General features: G+C 44.6%; 1 protein-coding gene across 1 annotated transcript in view; it reads right to left on the bottom strand.

Annotated features, from left to right (window-relative positions):
* The window catches only part of LOC133116666 (neural cell adhesion molecule 2-like), a 282,790-nt gene that overhangs the window by 54,997 nt on the left and 203,372 nt on the right, over positions 1–24,421 (bottom strand). The window contains exons 3-7 of the mRNA XM_061226498.1: positions 17,338–17,544; positions 14,666–14,809; positions 12,284–12,421; positions 4,261–4,378; positions 1,453–1,613 (exon numbers count right to left, since the gene is read on the bottom strand). Coding sequence (XP_061082482.1) covers positions 1,453–1,613; positions 4,261–4,378; positions 12,284–12,421; positions 14,666–14,809; positions 17,338–17,544 — 768 coding nt within the window. The remainder of the gene's footprint in view (positions 1–1,452; positions 1,614–4,260; positions 4,379–12,283; positions 12,422–14,665; positions 14,810–17,337; positions 17,545–24,421) is intronic.

The raw sequence follows: 24,421 nt of genomic DNA, 5'->3' as shown, positions 1-24,421 counted from the left end.
GATGACTGCGGAATAAATCTCCATGCATTTACATGAAAGGGTAATGCATAGTAATCTCCGTAATATATAAGGATGCGGACAGCTTTATGAAAAAAATGAAGTGTAATCCCTCTAAATAAAGATTGCACCAGACATTTTTAAATAATTTAGCACTGTTTAAACCTGAAAGAGTGTCAGAGTTCACACCATGCAGGTGTATGACTTCCCTCCATGTTCCTGTTCCATCTCTTTTATCATCTGTAGTGAGAAGTTATGAAATATGATGAACGGGAGACGATGACCTTGATCTCAGGCTGCTCGCGTGTTAGTTTGACTGGACGTGACATCACAGCCATGTGGTCCTGGATTTTTGAAATTGACCCAGCTTGTTGTCCATTGCTACAATCCTGATGCCCCCACGCCCAACCGTGGCACTGCGTTTGTGTGCTTTTGTATGTGCCTGAGTCTCCGTGTGTCTTAGGAAAATGAAAATGAGTCAGGGTTTGAATTGGATCTGGCCATGGCTGCAGGTCTATCAGGCTCTAATATGAATTCGGTCCCCTGCTGATTGCTGAAATGTAACTTGCGTAATCACATCGCAGAATAGACTGCACACCAATCAATAGTCTGGTGCAATCAGGTCGCCCTGGTTCAGGACAGGAGACTGGGAAAGAACAGCAGTGCGTGAAACCAATGAAGGCCTTTATAACTCTGATAATGAATAATAGCAGTAATAAAGTCTGCCAAGAGAACTTGCAATTTTATCAACACGGATTGCATGGTCTGTTTAATCTCTGAGCTCTTTTCATTTTCAGGTAAATGAGACTCAGCTATGCTACATATTTTCCCAGGTTTTTGAGTAAAAGAGGAATGTTGGAGCTCTACTATTTGTGAAATTAACAAAAAAAACTTTCCGTTTCAACTCAGTGTTTATCTAATGAAGTTAGAAGTTAGAGCATGCTAATATAGGAACAAAAAATATGTAAGGGAAACTACAGCTCTCAATGTTTCAGGTGCTATTCTGAAATGTGAGCAGTTTCTTTAATTAGTGCAGTTAAAATTCCTCATTTTGTATTGTTTTGTGTGTGTGTGTGTGTGTGTGTGTATGTGTGTGTGCAAATGGAGTAATAATAATATGTGAGTTTTGTGCAGTGCAGTGGAAGAAGTGATTTACCACAATAAGACATTAAAATAATTTGTTGAAATAATAATTTTAAAAAGTACATTGACACACATAGTACAGCTTGTCTCCTGTCTGTTTTTGACTGAACCATGCAAGTCCAAGTTTAACTAAATTAATGCTGTTTACTTCTGGACTGATGGATTGTTACATGTAAACAGTGGCTGAGCAGTGATGTCACTAAATCTCTGTGCCATTAATGACATGGATTATTCAGGTTTCTGTAGTAAGAGAGGTTTCCGGTTCAATGGCGTATCCCTGGTTGAGTAAAGGTGAGAAACAGCATTTCTTACCAAAGACCTTGAGGAAGAGCTCCTGCTCTGCCTCGCCTGCCTTGTTGCTGGCCTTGCAGGAATAGGAGCCCCCGTCGTCCTGTCTGATGTTCCGGACCGTGAGCATGGTGCCCCTTCCCTTCAGAGTGTACTGATCCGATTCCTCAAGCTGCTTCCCACGCCTACGCGAACATACACACAAAGCCAAAGACACTATAAGAACTGTACTGTACATCCAAACGCATATGTGCATCCATACTTGCAAAGTTATACATGAATGTATGTACGTATACTCGCAGGCATGCGTGTACACACAAACACACACACACACACACTGTATACAGTATTCACTCAGATACACGCACACACACACAATATATACAGTATGTGTACACACATACATGCACACACTGTATACAGTATTCACACATGCACACAGACACAATATATACAGTATGTGCGCGCACACACAGACACACACACACACTGTATACAGTATTCACTCAGACACACACACACACACAATATATATACAATATGTGTGCGCACATATGTGCACACACTGTATACAGTATTCACGCATGCACACAGACACGCACGCAATCAATCAAATTTGATCTGTATAGCACATTCCATACAACAATTGCAGCTCAATGCACTTTACACATAAAATGAGAGGAAAAAAAAGAAATGACAGCAAAATAATAAAGGAAATTAAAATGTAAGATTAAAAGCAATAAAAAGCAATAACACACACACACACACACATACACAAACACACACACACATGCATGCATGCGCGCACACACACTCACACACACACAAATCCAGGGATCATTACTGCAGTACAGGAGAAACAAGTCTCCAGGGAAATTGAAGAGGCAGGTAATTGAAAGTCCTGAGAGGAAATGACACGTCTGGGCCCAGCCAGGGAGCAGAAGGAAATGAGCAGCAGTCTGGTAACACGGGAAATTGTGTGAATCTGAGACTGCCTACACAGCCTGTGTGCAGGAAATTTCACAGGGCCACACAGCCCCGGAAAGTTCTCTGAATGAGAAGGAGACGGCAGTCTAAGAAAAACAAAACTCGCTTGGCTTTTGAAGAAGTTTGGTTCACTCCAACACTCACGGTTCTCCACAGACTTGCCCATATTCATATACAGTAGTCTCCTCCCGCCAACATCATCTGCTCCGTACTTCAGTATCCATTAAATCAGATGAGGTTACAAAGCCTTGATCCTCTTTGCACAATCCTATACACGGATACCTAATTAAGCCAATAAAGATCACCAAGTATGATCCTACGGACATGGATTATGAAGACCCACAATGCACCACCTTCATCCCTCTGGAGTAGTGCAGATAGTCTGACTGCATTATGTTTACTTACATGCTCTCATTCCAGACTGTATCAACAGTAATTGATCTGGCCTGCAGTATGAGTGTTTATGTCTTCTTCTATGCCTGGTCCTTATTCGTAATGGTCTGGTGTAGTGCTGGTCTGCCAGCCTGGTGCCAGGTCTACAGAATATTGATACCAACATCCAGCTATCATTGCATCAAGTTTTGTTGTAGGGGAGATGTCAAATAAACCCAAACTTACCAAATGAAAACCCATCAGTTACACCTTTTTTAAAGAGCACACAACGTTGAGATTCTTGTATTGGAAAAACAAACAACCACAAAATTAAATTTATTGGCTGCCTACGCTATAATGCCAGCATGAGTCGGACCGGGGTACTCAGCCATCGGCATTTACAGATATATCAGCCTGGGGTGTGAACACAGAGCTGAGCACAGAGCTGAGCACAGGCATTTACAGATATATCAGCCTGGGGTGTGAACACAGAGCTGAGCACAGGCAGATATATCAGCCTGGGGTGTGAACACAGAGCTGGGCACAGAGCTGAGCACAGGCATTTACAGATATATCAGCCTGGGGTGTGAACACAGAGCTGAGCACAGAGCTGAGCACAGGCATTTACAGATATATCAGCCTGGGGTGTGAACACAGAGCTGAGCACAGGCAGATATATCAGCCTGGGGTGTGAACACAGAGCTGAGCACAGAGCTGAACACAGGCATTTACAGATATATCAGCCTGGGGTGTGAACACAGAGCTGAACACAGGCAGATATATCAGCCTGGGGTGTGAACACAGAGCTGAACACAGGCAGATATATCAGCCTGGGGTGTGAACACAGAGCTGAACACAGGCAAATATATCAGCCTAGGGTGTGAACACAGAGCTGAACACAAGCAGATATATCAGCCTGGGGTGTGAACACAGAGCTGAGCACAGAGCTGAACACAGGCAGATATATCAGCCTGGGGTGTGAACACAGAGCTGAGCACAGTGCTGAACACAGAGATGAACACAGGCAGATATATCAGCCTGGGGTGTGAACACAGAGCTGAACACAGAGCTGAGCACAGGCAGATATATCAGCCTGGGGTGTGAACACAGAGCTGAGCACAGAGATGAACACAGGCAGATATATCAGCCTGGGGTGTGAACACAGAGCTGAACACAGAGCTGAGCACAGGCAGATATATCAGCATGGGGTGTGAACACAGAGCTGAACACAGAGCTGAGCACAGGCAGATATATCAGCATGGGGTGTGAACACAGAGCTGAACACAGAGCTGAGCACAGGCAGATATATCAGCATGGGGTGTGTACCCAATGCTGAACACAGGTGAACACACTCTGGTGTAGGGTGGACTGGGACAGGCACTCACCTGTGCCACACTCTGGTGTAGGGTGCACTGGGGCAGGCACTCACCTGTGCCACACTCTGGTGTAGGGTGCACTGGGGCAGGCACTCACCTGTGCCAGGTGAGCTCAGGGTCGGGCGAGCCGTAGGCCCGGCAGGTGAAGGTCACAGCCTCCTGGTAGTCAGCGGTGGCGTTGAAGGACAGCTGAGGTACAGACAGCACCGGAGGAACTGTAACAAAAGAGTCCACTTACTCCCAATATCCCACATTTCAGGGGACTGAATCAGCCCTCTACAACCCAGACCAGCGCAAAGAAACCAGACCTCTACATTTCATTCCATTAATCTACATTCCACTGCAATCTAATAGCATTTTGCACTCCAACAAAGTATGGCAGTTGCCATACAGAGCTCTCTTTTTGTCATAGTTTCAAGGTTTTTCCTTGCATTCAACTCATTCTTAAGTGTCTTCACTTAAGAAAACTAACATATAATAACACAAAATCTCTCTCATTGCCATTGAGATATCCTAAATTCACTGGAGATTCTGGAGAAGAGAATAATCGGTCAATCAAAAGTGTATTGCTCTATATGCATGCTCTGTAAATGCTACATCTCAAGGTCAACAGCGCAACCGTGCGTTATTCAGTATAACTGGACAGCAACGCAAACACTGACATCCACAAAGACCAACCATGGCAACAGCAGGATCTGAACGCAGAAGCTGAACTTTGACCCCTGACTCTAGAGAGAGCCGGAACTGAGGAGTCAGTTTCCATGAAGTAACGATCCGTGCTCGTGGGCTTGGATACGACTGGCATAATATATTTATGAATTTCAAATATATAAAGCCCGGCTTTGAAATGTGACAGATACACAGAGAATAGATATCACAACAAACTCACGAAGGAGCCCCCAAACCTTGCCTGTTCATCGCTATGCAAATGTAAATGAGATTCAAAGCGATGGAGATCCTAGCGAGGAGACAGAGGCAGAGCTTGCAGCATTGAAGAGCGGGCTGACAGGTTATCAGGGAAAGGAAAGGGGAAATAAAGCAGGAAGCACTATTTACTCAGAAGCATCACTCTCACAAAAGTGCAATAAAGAACTCCAGAGAAAGGCGCTTTAATAAGTTTGTATCATATGATTGACAGTCGCGGCCGGAACGCAGGGACGCAGTCAGCGTCGTTTCGTGAGAGACTGTATCGGCGAGTGCGGGGGCCGCGCTGAACTCAGTTCACGGGACATGCGCGCAGTTCTGTGGTCGGCGGAGATCACCATGGCGACAGCGGAAGACCTCAGGCTGCAGGCGCTCGTTAGTGCCGTGTCATTCAGGTGCGCCAGCCATGGGATCCCTCAGAAGGTGTCAGTCCTCCCCCACCTCCCATATCCCAGAATTCTCCACGGTAGCCTATTCATTAGCACAAAGGACATGAACCTTCTCCAACAAACCCCCACAGAACACACCTTTTCATCTGAAATGACAGACTGTGATTGGTCCCTCTGCACAGCTAACAATGCTACCATTCTGAATGCATAGCCTGTTTCCAAAATGGATCAGACTGATGAGAACCAGCAAGCAGGTAATAATTAATACACCGGTAATGCCTGAAGCTTCCTCTGTGTTCTTTGTGCAATAGACAACCATGCTTATATACTATGTTTTCTGAATCAAATAATATGAAATATTGTTTTTTTCAATCAAAGGCAGTGGACCCTGCCTTTTCACAAAGACAGAAAAATTATTTTGAAAGACTTCAAGCCATTAAACAGAAAATGGGATAGTTTTGTTCAAATGAAAAACATAATAGGATTCAAAGTATCATGCACTTAGAAAATCAATACAGAATGTGTATGTTATTCATGGACAAATTCCAGCCCAATCCCTTACATTATCAACCAGTGCATACTCTATGCCATTCTCCAGAGAACACTGTAATCTCTTCCAAAAATATGTGTCTAAAGGGCACCTACTGCTCCTGATCCCATGCCGAATGGCATGATGGGTACAAAGGCATCTTTGCATACTGCATTTATGACAAGGGAATGTATTAATAAGAGTTTATGACACCAGACTGCAAAAGCAGAAATCTGCGAAAGAATACACCAGAGGTTTTCAGGCCCGTTTTAAAACCACCCAAATCTCCCCAATTCCAAATTTAGATGCAACGACTATGACTGAATGTACATTGGCAAATACAGCCACTGTATTAGCACCCAAATCTACAGCCACGTTTGATCCCTGGGAGGTGTAGATTGCTTTGCAACAGGGCTGTGGACAGATTGCAATAGCACTAGAACAAGGTGTGCAAGTGAACAATAATCACAGCACTAAGCCAATAACTGCCTTTGCTTTTGCTGGAGAGCCAGATGCACTGGGAACTGCTACAGTATATGGAACACTATTCTATAGAGGACTGAGGCTGTCTTTGAATAATCCATATAAAATATACGCATATCTCCCTAATGTATGAGCCCTACTTCCTGAAAAATAATTCAATATAATAATTTAAAAAAGAAATCATTAAAAATAAGAGAAAAAACACCCACAATCTGAGATGTCAGGACTATCAGCTAACCGTGGCTCATTTTATGAAATGTGAATATTGACTGATTGACCATAAGGAGGATGTTACTTAAAGGAGGATGTTACATTTTGCCCTCGCTTAGCTTTATGCAGTATTTATCTGAACATAAGGGGCATTCAATTAAAATGAAATAAAATACACCCCCAGCGAGCACTTTATTACGTCTAAAAAATGTGTCTTATAAATATGTATCAATTCTTCTACAGCTGTAGCCAACCCACTTAGAGGTTTGAGACATTGTGTGTTCAGAGATTCTCTTCTCCATACCACTGTTGTAATGTGTGGTTATTTGCTTTACTGTCACCTTCCTGTCAGCTTTGACCAGTCTGGCCCTTCTCCTTATTAACAGGGCGTTTCTGTCCACAGAACTGCTGCTCACTGGATGTTTTTTGTTTGTTGTCTGCAAACTGTAGAGACTGTTGTGCATGAAAAGGAGATCAGCAGTTTCTCAGATACTCTGGTCTCTTGACCATGCCTGCATGCTTTGATGCATTTAGTTGCTACCACATGATTGGCTGATTAAAGTGTATATTTTAAAATATTTGAAAAACCCTTTTTCTTTTTCTTCTCCTGGGTCTCAGGGGGCCAGAGGAGGATTGTCTGGTTCCTACCGGCCCTCCAGGACGTTATCCTTGCCCCTGTTGCCCTAGGCTTGCTCTAACAGGGGTTTAGGCCAGGAGTGTATTATGACACTTGCTTGTGAAATGCGCAATACTAATGAATTGTGATTGGATTTGAATTACACTCTCTGCCTTTGAGGCCCTATTTACATTCTTCTCGTCATTTAAGGTGAAGAAAAAACGATGTTGGAAGCGTAATGGTTTGGAATGAATGTTAATAAAATAAATGATGAATCGTAAAGACTATACATCACAAAGAGGGGAATAAAACGATGCAACATAGACGCCTATGGGTGATTTAACACAACGAACACATTCATTAACATATAATTATACAAAGAATTAATTGCGGAAATCATGGGGAAAAAAATGCTAAAAGCACAACGTTGCTTGGGAAAATGAACCCAGACTAACAAGCATGCCATTAAAAACACAAAACTGTCTGATTCCCCCGAAAATTATTCATTGTTTGAGCAAAAACACTTCATCTCAGTTAGGCCCTCAACAGTCGTTACTCGGTTACTCTGTACAGCCCCAAATGAAAATCCCTCCAACAACGGGGGTGGCTAAGGGGGGTCATAGACTCAGTGAGGGACACACACACACACACACACACACACACTACTGCCAACAGTTGTATCAGCCGATGATAATGTATTAGGTGGGAAAAAATATGGGTGGCATCTCGGGTGGCCAATCAAATTCCAAAGGCCAGCTCATTAGACAAGCCCCTCCCTCCAACATACTGTAAGTGAGCGGTGCGTTTCAGACCAGTGTGCGGGCATACAGAGGTGCACACGTGGACATAGGTATATTGTTTTCGACAGATATGACATCCTGCAGAGACTTATGCCCTGTGCCGTAGCGCTGAAGACAGGAATTCTGCGAGGCGCTGAACAATCTCGCGCCAAAACGTTTCCAACACGATTACCATTGATTTCCCTCACAATCGATGCTGCATCTTGAAAAGCCCAAATTTAATTCGCTGCATTTCTGCTCGAACAGGCTTCATTGTAACAGCTCTGTTAATACGAGGGGCTGTCAAGCATAAAGACATCAAAACAGGAAGTTGACAGAATGTTAACCATTCGGTGCAAACTTTGTGAAGCCTGGCTAAACAGCTCTTCTGCGACCGCTGCAAAGCTTTGAGAAACTGCGCTGCTTATTAAGACTGTTGTTAAAACTGTGATGATGGCACGAACACGAAGGGGAACTCGACACATTTCTACACAGTGTAAAACATGTCAATATACTCAAATACAGTACAGTATATTGTACTGAGCAAGGCGTTGGGGGCATTTTGCTCTGATGAAGGTCATTCAGGAATGACTCATCTGTACACTGAGACATCTGGTGTTGGGCGTTCATCCTTCACTGTCAGCAATTTCCTTTTATATTCATCCTCCGGCCTCTGGGCTTTCCTCTGAGACTCCCGCTGGATGCAGCTACAGTATACTGTGAGCTCACTTTAATACATTTCCCTCCGCGCGCTCATTTGATTGAATTTGTTTTCCGAATTTAAAAAACTATGAAATAGAAAGACCTTTTTTTAAAACGATTATCTCAGGAGACAGCGCCGTACGTGTGACGATAAGTTATTAAAACAAAGCCACTTGCATTGAAATGCGTTATTTTAGACAAAGGGTTATGGAATTACATTCTACTGCAGACATATGAGTAAGTACGTACAAGCCCAGCCATCAGTCTGGGGCTGACTGTTACTGCTTCCATGATTTGATTGGCCCATTGTTCCCAGCGAGCCTCACATTACTTTAATATACATTACCGCTCATGGTAAACGGACTCAGAGGATCATGGGAGTGACTAAATCCTCTGGAATGAGACAAATCTTTGGCGGCCGGCTGTTCGGATGTGGAACGACACTTCTCCGCCGCGAGAGGAACAGAGCGTGCCAGTCAGAGCCGTCTCGAGCGGTTCCCCCGGAACAGACAGACCGCCGTCCACATTCCGGGCACACGCTGCCACCTCGCCGGGTCAAAGGTCGCGTAAATGCAGTGGTGAGAGGGGACCGCGACTTTAATCCAGACAAAGCAGGCCGCCCGTCTTCTATCAGATGGAGCGCGGGGAGTGGGCTGGGTTTGCCGGAACCTTCCCCCGGACACCCCGCCGTTTTCGGGATGGAAATGAGGTCGCGTTCCCGACGGCGGCCGCTCGCCCCCGCGGCGACGGAGAGGTGTGCGCCGTTGTCATGTTAACACTTCCTGAGTGGAGCGCGGGGACCGCGGACAACTGGAAATGGCATGCTAATGAGCTAGCGCATGCTAATGAACGGCTGCAGTCGTAACCACCTGCATGTTAATCTGCCCCTGCATATGTCTGTCTGCGGAGAAGTGGTGTGGCCTATTAGCTAAGGCTCTGGCCTTGCGACAAGGGGGTTGCGGGTTTAACTCCCCCGGGCTACTGCACCTGTGAGTAAGGTGCTTAACCTGAAACACCCCAGTTAGCATCCATCTGTTAAAATGCATGCCATGTTAAATATGGGCAGTGTAAGTCACCCTGAATGAAGTCAATGTAATGCTTATAGAGCTGAGGTCTGATAACAGTAAAATAGCAACCTAAAGCATTTCAACAAGTCTCACTATTGGTTGAACATATGGATAGGGTGAATATGCTACACTCTCAGAAATAAAGGAATGAAAAGTGCCTAAAAAGGTACAAATGCTTGTCGCTGGGGTGGAATTCTACAGGTGCATAACATTTGTAGCTTTTTTTTGCTTGGAAAATGTACTCATTTGTACCCAAAGAGAACATTACTGTTTATTAACCTTTTAAGGCAATGTCTCTTAAATTATGGGTCAGGACCTAAATTGGTAAAATCGAGTCTCCTAGTATCCTACGCAGCTATGCTAGTATGTGTATTTCATGTAACAATGACTACTGGTAACTGAAATAAATATCAGTTTTAGAACAATGAATGGAAAAAAAATCCAATCCATTCCACCCTCCTCTTCAGGGTGAAACTCTGGTGAGGACAACGCAGCACTCGTATAAACAGCTGTCAGCCTCACAGACAGAGAGAAGGCAGTGATATACCTTCACATCGACTGCACTCCATGCCGACGTGTCATTGTTCCTGTGACAGAGGTAAACACACGGGGAGCTGTGTGCTACCCGATGGCCATTGTCACCACTGTCAGATACGGCGTGCTGAACAAGCACAGCGTCTGTCTGACAGTTTAATGACAACATTGTACATCTTGAATGTGAGCCATGGGTTTCCTTTTTTTCCAATCAGAAGAGGTGAGGCGAACAGAGAACTCAGCCTCTGCGCTGTATAATTGAAGCTAGTAAGAAAATAAATAATAAATAAAAAGGATAATAAATATTTAATGCAATTAAATTTCACTTTTCAATCACAACACTGGCTGCCTGACACCCAGATTGATGGTGAGGCCAACCAAGGGCCTGGTTAGATCACTTGGGTCTCTCTCATGACACAATGTTCAACGTCTCTTGTTAGTTCTACAGCTGCCAGTTTCCATGAAACATAGTGAGACAGTTTAGTAGTGTGCTCCCAGCTAACACAAAACAGTGTTTTAGCTGAATAGACTACCCAACAGCCCCATTAATAAAGAAATGATGATCAATTGAGCAGAAGAGCGCATGAATATATAATGGTAAGAGCAGGCCGTTGAACCTACCTGGGTTTTATCTACACCCCTAGAGTACCCCGCACTGCATCAGGTCTGGATTTTAATAGCCTGCAACCATTTTCAATGAGATGAAGACTATGCACACACAAAAGGCCAGGCGTGTACAGTCCCTAACAAACACAGTTCTGGGGGTTATATAAGCAAGCTCACGTAATCATGATAATAATAATAATTGCATTCATATTGTGCTTTTCTCACCAGCTTCACCGTGATGAGGGGGGAACTCACCTCAACCATCACCACATAATGGTTACATAGAAAGGTGTCTCCTCCAGGCCTGAGGCCCAGAGTACAGACCAATAATTAAACAGCAGGCATGAGCTGCCCTCATTGGCTATAAGCCATAGCTGCTAACATACCTATGAAAGGTATTCAAACTCTCCCAGGTCAATTAAACTCCTGAGGTGCTGATGGGACAACAACAGCAAACAAGATGCAGAAGCACATTGAGCTGCTCCTGTAATATCCTTCCTGGTGCCACTACAGGTGTTTAAAAGAGAGAGTTAGGGCACATTATTGTGCTCTCGCTGGTTAATCCAATAGCTTTTCATTTCTTGCATTTCCTAAGCAAAGGCAAGCAATTCTCAGCAGACAACAGCAGACTTTGAGTCAGAGGAAGGTTCCGGAATTTTTTATTTATTTATTTATTTTCCAAAATGGCCTCTTAGATCAACATTGTAACCACGTCACACTTCACAGGCAGGCAGTGTGTCCGAGCGGAGTCCACAGGGACGGTGCATTCACACACGGGATAGCGGGGGAGCCAGGGGAGGCCCCGCTGTTTCAGCCCGAGCCCCCACACTCGCCCATGAGACTGTCTGAGGCTTTGATGAATTGTTTAACAGCCCTGAGTGCTCTTTCACTGAGACGTGCCAGAGGGCTGTGACTGAGCCCCTCTAGGGCTGTATCCCTCCCTCTCACTCTCCCTCCTTCCACTCCCTACCACTCTCCCTCCTTCCCCTCCCGCCCACTATCCCTCCCCCCTCCCTCCCACTCTCCCTCCTTCCTCTCCCGCCCACTATCCCTCCCCCCCTCCCTCCCACTCTCCCTCCTCACCCTCCCTCCCACTCTCCCTCCCCCCCTCCCTCCTCACTCTCCCTCCCACTCTCCCTCCTCACCCTCCCTCTCACTCTCCCTCCCCCCCTCCCTCCCACTCTCCCTCCCCCCCTCCCTCTCACTCTCCCTCCTCCCCCTCCCTTCCACCCTCCCTCCCACTCTCCCTCCTCCCCCTCCCTCCCTGGCAGGCTGGCTGACCGTTGACGATGACGGCGATGTCTCTGAAATCGATCTCTCCCCTGGCCTCCACGCGCGCCTCACAACGGTACACGCCCTCGTCTGTCTTCACCACTTTGTGGATCTGCAGGTTGTTGTTGGAGAGAACCTGGAATCTGTCTGCAGGTGGGAGAGAGGGAGGGAGATAAAAGAGAGATAGAGGGAGAGAGATGGGGTGAAAGAGAGGGAGAGAGAGAGACAGACAGACATAGAGAGACAGATAGAGATAGAAGCAGAAGGTGAGACAAATGGTGAGAGAGCATTGGTGACAATATTACTCTCCTTGTCAATACAAGGGAACCTGCAAATATATCAAACAGATAGAAAGTTTCAAAAGACAAAGCAACCAAACAAACAATCTACAGAATATCAATACTAATACAGCTTCCCTCAAAATAAAACAACAAAACAAACAAACCAATAAATACATTAGAGGTGCAAAATGTGTTGAAAAATGCTAGCCTGCACCTCAGAAAATTTCATATAGCATACACCATTACTCCTAACAGCATGATGGATGCAACTGTATTATGTCCCAAAACAAGTCTGCAGCATTGCCGTCTATCCTTATCTAAATTTACACAATTATATAACTTTTAAATTAATGTGTACATACCAGTACGCCACTATATTTTTTTGTTAAGAATATTGGCTGATCCTCAATTATGACAAAGTAGTGTAGTCCATGCCAGTTTGTGTAACTTAACTTAAGTATATTTGTTACCTTCATTCCCACAAGGTAACAACACTTTGGGATCAATAAACCTGGAGACAAGTGTCTTTGAACATTCCTCAATTCAGAATCTTTCAAGATCCTACAGGTCCTTTCAGCTACACTTGTGGACCGCTCTCCTCAATTCAAATCACTCATTTCAGATAATTTGTGAGACTCAGATGGCCATTGAAAAACAAATTTGTGGTCAGTTAACCATTTCTTAGTTGCTTTTGAGGCACTCTCAGGATCGTTATCTCGCAGAAAGATGCATCTACAGCAAAGTCTGAGCTTAATTAGTCGTTCTTTGTTTAATTAGCCAATGGCGGTCCCTCAGAAGCTTGCTCCCAACTCAAAAAACTTGAAAAGCCTCAAAAACAAAGATCCTCGTCAGACTGCCTGGAATCAACATCTTTTCATGTGCGGCACTAAGGGAATGAAGTAAAACGATAATGAGTCTGTACAGGTACTATAGAACACCGCAGAGTGGCAGGGAACCAGCAGGGGGCTCTGATCAAGCTCCATTTTTTTTTTTTTTTTCCAACTCTCCCTCTGACACCATGTGTCTTTCTCCGGCATGGAGATGCACACTGATTGGTTCTCCTCACAGTGGTACAACGGGAGTGAAGTGAAGATGCCTTTAACAAGGCTCACTGTCACGTGACCCGGTTCAGGGAATAGGAATGTGCACTCTGTTTATTGTGTGGTCTATTTGATTGCATAAAGGGCCATTCACGGCCGCCTCATCAGAAATACAGACAGAGACAAACACGCAATCACTCTAAGGGCAATCAGAAGCTTTCAGCGGCTATAGTGGGAATATATGCACGTGATTCTCTGGTTTCCTCAGCTTCTCAAAATGTTTTCCTGAGTAAAATTTTGATAAAAATTCAAGTGCAACCTCAGAAAGTTTCACGCTATTTGCCTTCACGCTCATCAGTGATCTCAATGTTGCTGATCGCTCGACTTAATTATTTATCTACAGTGCTGTGCAAAAATGTAGGCACCCTTTGTTTAAAATGTCTGTTACAATTAATCTGTATGTGATCAAAAGCAAACCAGAGTTATTGCAAATTTTGCAAATGTTAAAGCAAGATTGCTTTTTATTTCCATTTCTTACTGCTTATAATTTTTTTTTTTTTTATGACCCTGTGCAAAGGTTTGGGAACCCTTTTGCATTAGTCTTTGTTACCCAGGTGATTTACTCATTAGGGCTTCAATGAGTCAGGTGAGTACAATAACTTCTTATTCTGAAGTAACGCCTTGCCTTCTACAATATTCAACTACAGTGGCTGTTCTGGCTGGTGTTAAAAACCATGGGTTCCTGTTTGATTTCAAAATTAAGATGGTTCATTTCCAGAAGGAAAAGGCTACAAAAATTATCTCAATGTTTCAAACTATTTCCACTGTCAGAAACATTGTAAGAAATGTAAGATAAATGGAACAGTTGAAGTCAAGGCAAGGTCTGGAAGAAAAACCCAAACTTCACTGCAAAAAAGCAGTTGTAAATTGTAAAAGGCTTCTTGACCAGGGGTCCCGAAAATGCTTGCACACTACTGTAGGTAGAAATTGATACGTATGTAGATACTATTCACGTCTACTGCACTGTAACACCCGTACTCTTGTTTGATGTTTGATAAGCACAGCCTTACTGTAGTGCTGCTCAGTAATCTCCATGTTGTTGTAGAACCAGGAGACCACGGGCACTGGTGAACTGATGACATCACACACCACCTCCGCCACTTCTCCCTGCCGGAACTCCTGCGGCGACTGCACGTCCCGAAACGTCAGCTTTTCTGTGTGACGGCGTCAAGGGGAGAACATCACCCATTATGGTAAACATTACCCAGAATGCCCCAGTAAAAACCTTATTACCTCCAGTCCTATGCAAATGATTCAGCAGAACAAATGTATGCGACACGTGCCACACTGTAAAATGCTCACCACCTACACCGGGGCTCCTCAACTCCAGGTCCTGAGGGCTGCAGTGAGGGCCAACCAATGTACTACGCCACCAGATTTCACTCATTATTTTACCTGCTTGGTTCAGGAAGTAAGACCATTAGTGAAATCAGGTCCTGTAGTACGTTGCTGGAGCAAATACTGTCCCTGCAGATGCTGTGGCCTCCGGGACCCGTTGAGCTGAGTACCCTAAACGTGGACTATAATAACACAGCTCCTATTAAAGCTTGAAAATTGGCTGCAGCCAATCCTGGATCAGTAAATGTGCATGTCATGTGCTTTACGTTCTCTGCTTTATAATTAACTAATAAAACACCTTTCATATCGATTTGCATCACATCAATACATGTAACACCTGACGTAAACTCCTTAGGGCTTCAACATAAATATTATTTCTGATTGACAGAAGAAAATATAGGTTTTCTTCCACAATCTTCAAGACCTCAAAATAATTAAATATTTTTAATTATTAACAGTGGTGTTTATTTTTAAGGAGAAAGTAATCAGTATTACACATCAGTGCTGTAGTGTTTACCTGTTTGTAATGGCCCATTTGAAAAAGCAAGCAACTTCTGCCATTGCTTTTCCTTAATTCAATATAAACAGCTGTCTCTTTTCCGCTTGAATTACACATTTTTATATCAACAGATTAGTTTAACATCTCTCTGAAGCAGTCCCATTCCCAAATTGTTTCTCACCCCAATTGCCGTCCTATTTAATCCATTCAGACAGAAAATAAAAACAGATAACTTCCTTTTGATAAAGGATTTCAAGCAAGGAAGACATCGGAGAAGGTGACTATTCACTGTGATTTAGTGTAAACAAGAAAACACTTTCATTTAAAGCTCTTTCCTCGTGGTTAGGTAGTTTAATTTGAATCACAGAAATACCTTGAAATGCCCAGGAAATGCGACCATGTTTCTGGGCGCTTTTACAAGAAATAGCACTTGATGCATTCAGAAAGCCTATTTAAAATGTTTGATTTCGAGAATTTCTATCAACACTACAATAGACTGATGATTAATTTATTTTATTTGATATATGTTTTTATTCATATGTATGATATAACACAGCTACAAAGCCATGTATTATCATTATTATTTCTTCAAACAGATGAGTTAATATGAACAGCAGAGAATAGTTCCATATGTTTGTGCTGCCGAGGTGTCCCTTGTCTACAGTTGCTATGGTGACAGCAGGTCCTCTTGCACAGAAGTGCAGAAGTAGAATGTGGAGATGTTCCTTTAGGAGCAAGAATGACCGGTTTTGAGCTCTGGCAGCCCACTCTGATTCCCATTCTACACAACCCCCTCTCATGGGATATAAAAAATAACACTATGCTACATGTTCAAGGCACTGTTATTTCTAGCGAACGAATCTGAATTGAAGAGCACAGCCCTGTTCACATAGCTGACTATTCTACATGTTCACGGTGATGTTATTTCTAGCGAACGAATCTGAACTGAAGAGCACAGCCCTGTTCACACAGCTGACTATTCTACATGTTCACGGTGATGTTATTTCTAGCGAACAAATCTGAATTGAAGAGCACAGCCCTGTTCTTATAGCTGACTATTCTACATGTTCAAGGTGACGTTATTTCTACAGAAAGAAGCCAAACCATCTGTGTGTGTCACATCCCCTCTTGGTGCCGCTAGTGGTATTCGGTTGCATTTCCTTGTTTTGTTGATTAATGGTAGGATTTGTGGAAGCTGAAGGAAGCCCCTTATGAGGAGCGCTATGGGGTCCAAGGCCGCTCACTCTGTGGCTACCGTCTGGGTTCTATGTCTCTGTGTTTTCTTGCTTTCTATACGTATTTATTTTATCAAGTAAATGTATCTCTTTTATAAACATGTGTTTTTGTTGTGCTTCATACTGCTGCTCACCTGGGGCTGGCTGTTATAAGGTTAATAGCGATAATGACCAGCGGACCAAAGACATAATCACATAATCACACACTGAGGCTAAAATTAGCAGCAAGGGAAAATGGAAGAAGAAGGGAAAAAAATTGATGACTAACATTTAACATTGACTTACTTCATGGGCTAAGGCATCTATTCAAGCTCAGAAGTAATTTGCAACCAAACATCTTTGTGCATTGCTCTACGTTTTGGCCTGGCAAATTGCAGTTACACAACTGAGCGAGGCGCTGTAATACTGACAGAGGTCTTCTCCCGGGTAAGGCCAGGACGGGGTGGGGTAGCGGGGTTGAGGTTTGGGGAGGGGGGAGGTTCGGGGTGAGGTGTTGGGGGTGAGGTTTTGGGTGGAGTAGCGGGGGTGAGGTTTGGGGAGGGGTGGCGGGGATGAGGTTTGGAGAGGGGTGATGGGGAGGGGTGGCGGGGAGGGGGTTCAGGACACTCACGGTATATCTCCAGCACCACAGTGGCCTCCTGGGTCTGCCCGTTGGCGTCAGCGGCCTGGCAGCGGTAGATTCCGGCGTCCTCCACGTTGGCATTGTAAATGGTGAGCCGGGATCGCACTCCCTCCGTGTGCAGGACCAAATGCTGGGACGACACAATGCGCTCTCCCTGCGGGTTGTACCAGTCCAGGCTCACCGGCTCACCGATAGCTGATACAGAGGACACACAACAGTACCAACAATCACACACAGCGTCATGTTCACCACTACATAACTGAATGTTCCACTGCCTCCCAATGTTGTGTTGTCTCCAGCTGTTACCCTTTGGAACTACTGTTGAGTCCTTATCCACATACTTCTAACTGAACAACTCTTCTGAAAGCAGTGCTGAAGGTCACTTACTATTGCTGCTGAATAGCCTTTCATTCTTTCACACTTTTACTCTGTTGAATGTATGAGTTAATACATTTTTTCAATTTACTTTTTTGGGCAGGGGGGCTGGTATGAGAGGGGTAAATACCCCATTCACTCCACGTCCAGGTTCAGCACCATCTAGTTTAGCTCATGATTCTACTATGTCCCTCAAATACAGGCTATAGGAGGCAGCCCAGGAATTAGCATACAGGAAGCGGCAGTAAGAGACAAAGGAAATTGGATATTAGACAGGCGGGGTTGACAAAGACTTTTCTCCTATTCCGAAAGTCTGTATAATATATGATACAAAATAAGTCCATCTTTTAAACAATTATTATAGTGCTTCCAAGTTTGATCACACAGAAACGGACATATTGCCTGTATAATTGGATGAAGGATGCGTACCTCCACTTGCTGCGAAATAGGTACCAGGCTTGCTGTCACCAGATAAATACTAACTTATGGTTTTATGGACCAAAATATGCACATAAACTGTTTGTTCTAGTTCTTTTGATTAATACAGTAATAATGTTATCTCTGTATTACACGTTTTTTAATACAACAAATTGTTCACCTCAGCAACACCATACCGAATCATTGAATTCCTACAATGTAAATAAAGGCTTAACTAAGTTCTCCAGACCAGCATGCTTTTACAAACAGTTAGATGTGAAGAATTCGCAGAATTCACAGTTCCTTCAATGATGACAAGTTGTCCAGGTCCATTCACACACCGTCACACTAACACCATTTTACTTTTGGTATGATCTCACTGAGAAATGCTGCATTTGCTTCACGCTAGAAAAAGGGACCTGTATCATTCAAATAGTTTCACTTGTGTCTCATCTGTCCATAGATCATTATCCCTAAAGGCTTGGGGATGATCCAGGTGCTTTTTTCCAATTGTTAGGTGAGCACTGATGCTCTCTTGCTACTCTCTCATGAATCCCTTCTTTGTCCACTCATTGTTATTGTAGAGTCATTAACATAGGCCTGCTAGTCTTCATGTTGGATGTGGATGTTCTTCTGGGTTCATGTGGGAATTCCTGGATTAGTTGCAACCACATTTTAAGATTGAGGGGGTAATTACTTTTTCACAGGGGTGATATTTGATAACATTATTTCATGAAATAAATGTAATTAGAAAATATGTTTTATGTTTACTCAGTTTCCCTTTTTCAAATATTACATTTTGTCTAAAGATCTGAGACCATTGTGTGTGTAAAATACAAAATAATAGAGGAAATCAGGAAGGGGGCAAATACTTTTTCATGGCACAGTAGATTTGTTTGTCAGTTAGTAGCTGTCATAGTACACTTTGAGATGTTCACAGATGGCATAGCTAATCATACATGCAGCTGTTTATAATGTACTTTTTAAATAGGTATCAATCTGTCTTTGTAATTGCTTTTGTGTGTGTGTGTCGCATTGCCCCAGTTTATTTCTGTAGTGTACATTTTGCACAGAAACTGAATTTCAATTGAAAAAAATCCTAACAAAAATATATTAAAAAATCATAAATTATTAATCTATCACAATAAATGTTCAGTTTTTGATCACTGTTACTCTTATAGTGTACATGTCCCTTTTGGACTCTGTTAGAGTTGAATTAACACAGGACATTTTACTGCGATTGCACTTATTGCAAATGTCAACCGTAAAGAGCATATTACTTCTGGGGCAAGATATATACCTCAATAAATACACTAGGTTGGATATTACAAGGCAAGGATGCAGAGATTGCAATAGTTTATGACTGAATCCTCAAATGGGAGAAGAGAAATATTGAGAAAGGTAGGATGTGAGCCTTGGTCTTGCTGCAGGACACAGTTTATTGTGTATACATGCCCGTAGGCTGACAGGAGATAAATTTAGCTCTTCCTACATTTTGTTCATGCCTTCTACCCATAATGCATTGGCACAATTGATTCGGTTCCGCAGGGACAAAGGAGCTGAGAAATTGCAGTTTGTAGATGTGTGGTGGGGACTTCATTAATTAATTTAGCGTGGAGAATAATGCAATGGAGGGACATCCGTTTAAATCTCTGAAACACCCTCTCCATGTTTAATAAGGTGTGAGAAATCGGGCTTCACCGGAATATCATTATTTCCCTCACAATCAAAATAACAGTTCAACTTCAGCTGTTAAAAAATGACTGCGACGTGTCCCAAAATGACTCATGAAAGATATGCATTCCTCAATAAGGATGTGCCTCCAAATCTGAGAACATACAGTATCATACAGTTGATTTTACCAGATAATTCATTACCCTGAAAATACCTGAGCACGATACATACAATGTTCTTGGGAGTTTGGCATAGTGTTGAGCAGGTACAGTAAAGGCTGGTGGCAGTGAGGCACCTTACGTTTCTGTCTCTATCTCTCTCTACAGACATCGGACCACCCTATTTCAAGGGCATGGCCCAGCAGACTCTCTCTACAGACACCGGACCACCCTATTTCAAGGGCATGGCCCAGAGCTCCTGAGCAGGAGGGGGGTTTAGGGCTCCTGCTAGTCAGGGTCGGTGCCCGCGCCTCGGTAAAAAGGTCGTGTCAGCCTCTCCGAGCGCATCCCGTCCCTGTCTTTGAGCTCGGGATGCAGAGAGTAAACAGCGGAGTCTCGCTGGATCCTGTTTTCGAGGCTACTCACCCCGTCAACAAGCCCCCCGAAACGTGCAAGCCCCCACGCCTCCCCGGGGTTACTGCGCCTGCCTTCAGCACTTCCCGGCGCTACGCGGCACATCACAACACATTCTATCTGCTTGAGGTGACGTGCTATCTGCGCCACCCCGTTATTACCACCACATTAAAGCAAATTGCATCACCGCTGTGGGAAAGTTTCGTGTTAATAGGGCTGTCATTTTGTGCTTATTGTGGGATATTGATATGGCACCTGCTTGTGTCGGTGTGTGTGCGTGCATGCGTGCATGAGAGAGTGCATGCGTGTGTATATGCGAGTGTGTGCATGTGTGTGGGGGAGAGGGAGAGAGAGTGAGAGAAGTGTACTCACTGAACAATGTCTCTTTATCCCATTAGCGATTGTTGGTGTATTAAATCTGGAAGTGGTGCAGTGGAGAGGCTAAGAGACTTATTATGGAGGCCCCCTTCTCATTTAGATGTAGTGTCTTGTTCAATACACTCTGTCAGGAAGCATAAACGAGCAAGTGGACAGTCTAAGGGCTTTGGGCCTCATCCAGTGAGTCGAAAAGCGTGGCTTAATCCAATTACTCTCTCTTTAGAAGAGCCCCCTCTGCCTGTCGCACAAGGTCATCCACAGCTACCCAGTGTGCCTGGAGGGAGGAATACCAGAGACACTGGCCCACTGAGAAAGAGCACGGAGAGAGGAGCAGAGAGAGGAGCAGACAGGAGGGGCAGAGAGGAGGTGAGTAGACATTCAAAGGGGAGGTGCTCTGTCTGGTGCAGTTCAGACAGAGTGAGGAGTGGGAGGTGAATGTTTTATCTCCTATGGCATTGGTCACTTCACTAAGGGCTCAGCGCCATTACTGGGACACAGTGAAGAAGGGCCTTATGCTCACTCAGGAATAAATTGACAGTGGAGGTACATCTTTGTTCTTCAAGGATCAAATTTTGAAAATGTACCCTGAAAGTGCAGTAACATTCTTTTTGTTTTCCAAGCAAGAAATGTACAAAGGTCCAGGGGTACAATTTGGGTACTTATGTACCAATAAGGTGCCACCACAGTGTGTGTACATTTTCAGACACTTTTCACCCCTTTGAGTGCATGGCTGCAGAAGTCACTGCTGTCAGAGATTTTCAGGCACTTCTCCACACAGGCAGAGCTGTTTATTATTCCCAGTGATATGAAATTGATTGTAGGAGCTATGAATATGTAATACAGCAAATACAGCAGCAGTGTTTAAGCGATTGGAGCTGAGAGTTGAGCGGGATGGAAGTTCACCATCTTGCACACATGCATGCTTACACGCACATGCACACACCAAGCCAGAGATGACCACACACTACATTACATTACATTACAATACATGGCAGTTAGCAGACGCTCTTATCCAGAGCAACGTACAACGAAGTGCAAATCAAACACAAGTACAAGTGCGAAGAGGACCTTGGAGGACAGTACAGTTCCGAGTCCTAGTGTAAACATACAGATAATCAGAACCCTTGAAGAATACAATCAACTTCCAAACTAGCATACCACAGTTGGCAGCTAGAATACCCTGAGTACAACAATACAATAGCTAATACAAAAAAAAACAATATCTACACAAGTAACACACCCACACCTGCAGCCAAATCCACCAGCTCCTGTCCTGCAGTGTCTCTTCCCTGCTGAGCTCCATATCCACCCAGCTGTAGCCCCCTCCCTCCCACACATGCAAACACACACACACATGCATACACACTCACACACACGCATACACATGCACAGACACACACACACATGCAAACACACACACACATGCATACACACTCACACACACATACACATGCAAACACACACACACATGCATACACACACACACACACATGCAAACACACACACACATGCATACACACACATACATGCAAACACACACACACATGCATACACACACACATGCAAACACACACACACATGCATACACACACACATGCAAACACACACACACATGCATACACACTCACACACACACATACACATGCACATACACACACACACATGCATACACACACACATGCAAACACACACACACACACATGCATACACACTCACACACACACATACACATGCACAGACACACACAAACACACACACTAACACACACACAGACACACACTCACACACTTGTGCACACACACGCACACACACACACACACACACACACGCACACACACGCACACACACTTACACACACATGTACACACACACGCACATGCTCTCACACACACACACACACACTCCCCCCCACAGAGCTGCAGGTGATAGACCCGGGGAAGCACCCCTGCCAGGGACCCAAATGTTGTGCATGAGCAGAGTGTGCTGCTGAGCTGCTGTTGGAGACGCACATGCCCCCGCTGGCCCCGCTGGGCCGCTAACACAGCATGGAGCTCCCCCCACAGCACCCCCACAGCATCCCCACTACAGCCCCACAGCATCCCCTCACACACACACATACACATGCACAGACACACACACACATGCAAACACACACACACATGCATACACACTCACACATGCATACACACTCACACACACATACACATGCAAACACACACACACATGCATACACACACACACATGCACAGACACACACACACATGCAAACACACACACACATGCACAGACACACACACACATGCAAACACACACACACATGCATACACACTCACACACACATACACATGCAAACACACACACACATGCATACACACACACACACATGCAAACACACACACACATGCATACACACACACACATGCAAACACACACACATGCATACACACACACATGCAAACACACACACACATGCATACACACTCACACACACACATACACATGCACAGACACACACACATGCATACACACACACACATGCAAACACACACACACACATGCATACACACACACACACATGCATACACACTCACACACACACATACACATGCACAGACACACACAAACACACACACTCACACACACACATACACATGCACAGACACACACAAACACACACACTAACACACACACAGACACACACTCACACACTTGTGCACACACACACACACGCACACACACTTACACGCACATGTACACACACACGCACATGCTCACACACACACACACACACACACACACACACACACACTCCCCCCCACAGAGCTGCAGGTGATAGACCCGGGGAAGCACCCCTGCCAGGGACCCAAATGTTGTGCATGAGCAGAGTGTGTTGCTGAGCTGCTGCTGGAGACGCACTTGCCCCCGCTGGCCCCGCTGGGCCGCTAACACAGCATGGAGCTCCCCCCACAGCACCCCCACAGCATCCCCACTGCAGCCCCACAGCATCCCCACTGCAGCCCCACAGCATCCCCACTGCATCCTCACTGCAGCCCCACAGCATCCCCACTGCAGCCCCACAGCATCCCCACTGCATCCCCACAGCATCCTCACTGCATCTTCACTGCAGCCTCACAGCTTCCCCACTGCAGCCTCACAGCATCCCCACTGCAGCCCCACAGCATCTTCACTGCAGCCTCACAGCATCCCCACTGCATCCCCACTGCAGCCCCACAGCATCCCCACTGCAGCCCCACAGCATCCCCACTGCAGCCCCACAGCATCCCCACTGCAGGCCTGTACCAGGAGCTCTCCTGGGTCTCCTTACACGCGGGCTATCCAGGGCCTCCTGCCCTTTAAAGAGATAAGCGGGGCTGCAGTATCTCACAGGTAGCAGCATTATGCCGTGTTCACAACTCATCCCTCTGCCTGTGTACCTGCCATTCTCATCGCCCCCATAGCAACACAGCATCGTAACTGATCTGACGGATACAAGTCCTGGCTCATACCCTTGATAAAAAGATTGTTTTAGATGGAGAATATGTGAATTATAAATCACAATTTTATGATTTATATCACAACAAACCTTTTAGAATGAAAATGGGACTCACTTAATATTTTCTGAAAACATAAATTAATTGGTTTGTTGGAAAAGAAGA

Source organism: Conger conger, chromosome 17 (genome assembly GCF_963514075.1).
Source record: "Conger conger chromosome 17, fConCon1.1, whole genome shotgun sequence".
NCBI classification, from domain to species: domain Eukaryota; kingdom Metazoa; phylum Chordata; class Actinopteri; order Anguilliformes; family Congridae; genus Conger; species Conger conger.
Note: the sequence above shows the minus strand (reverse complement) of the source record. Positions and strands in the feature narration are given on the sequence as shown.